Source organism: Pungitius pungitius, chromosome 4 (assembly GCF_949316345.1).
Source record: "Pungitius pungitius chromosome 4, fPunPun2.1, whole genome shotgun sequence".
In the NCBI taxonomy this organism is placed as follows: domain Eukaryota; kingdom Metazoa; phylum Chordata; class Actinopteri; order Perciformes; family Gasterosteidae; genus Pungitius; species Pungitius pungitius.
The window spans coordinates 5,296,229-5,298,728 of record NC_084903.1 but is presented as its reverse complement, the minus strand read 5'-3'; the positions used below and the strand labels follow the sequence as shown (position 1 = coordinate 5,298,728).

The 2,500-nt window shown below is 45.6% G+C and overlaps 1 protein-coding gene across 1 annotated transcript; it reads left to right on the top strand.

The window, feature by feature from the left end:
- The first annotated feature begins 884 nt into the window (after positions 1-884).
- LOC134127332 (zinc finger BED domain-containing protein 5-like) lies at positions 885-2,387 on the top strand. The gene has a single exon (XM_062561996.1). It carries the CDS (start codon positions 975-977, stop codon positions 2,385-2,387), a length of 1,413 nt encoding a protein of 470 aa, XP_062417980.1. The 5' UTR covers positions 885-974.
- The last annotated feature ends 113 nt before the right edge of the window (positions 2,388-2,500 follow it).

Here is a 2,500-nt window from a genome sequence, read left to right as displayed (position 1 = left end):
AAGTGAATGTTAACAAAATTGTTAAAATCCAATTTAGTTCATCTATGTTCTTGAGCAGGGATTCCCAAAGTGTGGTGCGCGCACCCCTGGGGTGCGCGAGCTGCGACCAGGGGGTGCGCGGGAGGAAAAATGTAATGGCGGTCAGTTTTTTTAAGTGGGATTTTTCCATTGACATATATAATAGGATTTTTCCATTCAATAAAAAAGCATGAACAGTAAACATTCCCTTTGTAATCGCTTTTATTTTAAATATAAAAACTATAATTTATTATATTAAAAGAAGAACATGCGTAGAAGAAGACAGCTGCTGTCTTCTTCTACGCATGTGTATGCCTTGCAGCCGCTAGGCTATATGCGTGCCAACTCGTTTGATTGATTATATAAATATGCTTAACTGGCTGAAATCAGGGAAACTGTCAAGTGGGGCGGCTTATGATAATGTTGTTAGTCACGAAGGAGGAGAGGGACCAAGAGAGAGTGAGGAGTTGAAGGTAACAGAGACGGAGAGAATAGAGACAGAAAATGAGCGGGAGTCAGAAGATGCACGGGAGGAAACCGAAGAGGAGGGTAGGAGATGCCAAAAAAGAAGTGTTGAGGGTGAACAGACGGGGAAAAAAAGAAGAAAATATGACGACAATTATCTGGGTCTGGGCTTCACTTGGATCGGTGATACAGATTGTCCGAAGCCTCAGTGCGTGTTGTGCAGTGAAGTTTTAGCGAACAGCTGTCTGAAGCCATCTTATCTCCGTCGTCACATGCACACGAAACATGGCCATTTAACTCAAAAGCCCCTTACATTTTTCAAAGAAAAATTGGAGGAGTTGCAGAAAAGCCAAAAAAAAATGCTATTTCATTCATGCATTGGGTCTACGAAAGACGCATTACGGGCTTCATATCTGCTCAGTTACAGAGTAGGGAGAAAGGGGCTGCCGCACACAATTGCCGAAGACCTGTGTTTGCCAGCGGCCAAAGAAATGGTGCAGTGTATGATTGGAGAGAAAGAGGCAAAAAAGTTGGACATGATTCCTGTGTCCAATAATACTGTTTCGCGCCGCATTGATGCCATGTCTGAAGACATCCTGGCTGTACTACTCAGCCGTGTGAAGAAAAGTGAGTTTTACTCTCTGCAAGTAGACGAGTCTACAGATGTTGCAAATCTGGCCAATCTTCTTCTTTATGTCCGTTACCTTTTTGAAGGATCGGTACAAAAAGATTTTTTGTTTTGTCGGCCCCTTGCTACCCGAACAACAGGACAGGAAATCTTCAATTTAATTGACGATTTTATGAGGACCAATGGCATCAACTGGGAGCGCTGTGTGGGAATTTGCACAGACGGGGCAAAATCAATGACGGGGAAACACACGGGGCTAATAGCTCATATTAGGAGAGTCTGCCCATCCATCAGCTGGTTACACTGCAGTATTCATAGAGAGGCCCTCGCAGCCAAACACATGCCAGATGATCTACTTGCAGCGCTGAACGATGCAGTCAAACTGGTGAACTTCATTAAAGCGCGTCCGCTAAATTCACGAATATTCACGCTGTTGTGCAATGAGATGGGCAGCGAACACAAATCACTGCTGCTGCACACAGAGGTGCGTTGGCTGTCCCGCGGCAAAGTGCTGACAAGGCTCTTTGAACTCCGGCACGAATTGCAGCAGTTTTTTGCGGAGAATCCGTTTCATTTGGCCTCCAGTTTGCATGACGAAGATTTTCTGAAAAGGCTCGCCTATCTTGCGGACATCTTCTCAGCTCTGAATGAACTTAATCTAAGTCTTCAGGGAGTTACCGTAACTGTGTTCAACACACAAGACAGGATTGAGGCCATGATAAAGAAGCTACGGTTCTGGGAGAGTTGTGTGAGTGGGAACACACACCTGTGTTTCCCTACGCTTCACGAGTTCTTGGGGGAAAATGACCTGCACCTGGGTGAGCATGTAAAAAGTCTGATTATTGAACACCTCAACCAACTCGCCGAGCAGCTACGGAAACACTTTCCACCTATGGACACATCTGGCGCTTGGATTCGCAATCCATTTGAAGTTTCCCTGCCCGTCCCACAGCTGTCATTTCACGAGCAGGAGCAGCTGATCGAGCTGTCATCTGATGGAGCACTGCAGCTACAGTTCAAACGAAAGCCGCTTGTGGATTTTTGGGCAGAGTCAATGACATCATACACAGCCTTGGCAAAGCAAGCCTTGAGAGTTTTGATGCCCTTCGCCACAACTTATCTCTGCGAGGCTGGTTTCTCTGCTATGGCAGCAGTTAAAACTAAACATCGGCAAAGACTGGATGCTGTTGAGAAGGAATTGAGGCTTAAACTGTCTTCCATTGCGCCAAACTTTGAAGAGCTTTGTGCCAAGATGCAAGCCCACCCGTCGCATTAATATGGGTAAGTATTTGATATTATTGCTACACATATAGTCCTATTGGGAATACTAACACATCCTCCTCCCCGTCTCCCCCCTCTCCCTCTCTCTCTCTCTCTCTCTCTCTCTCT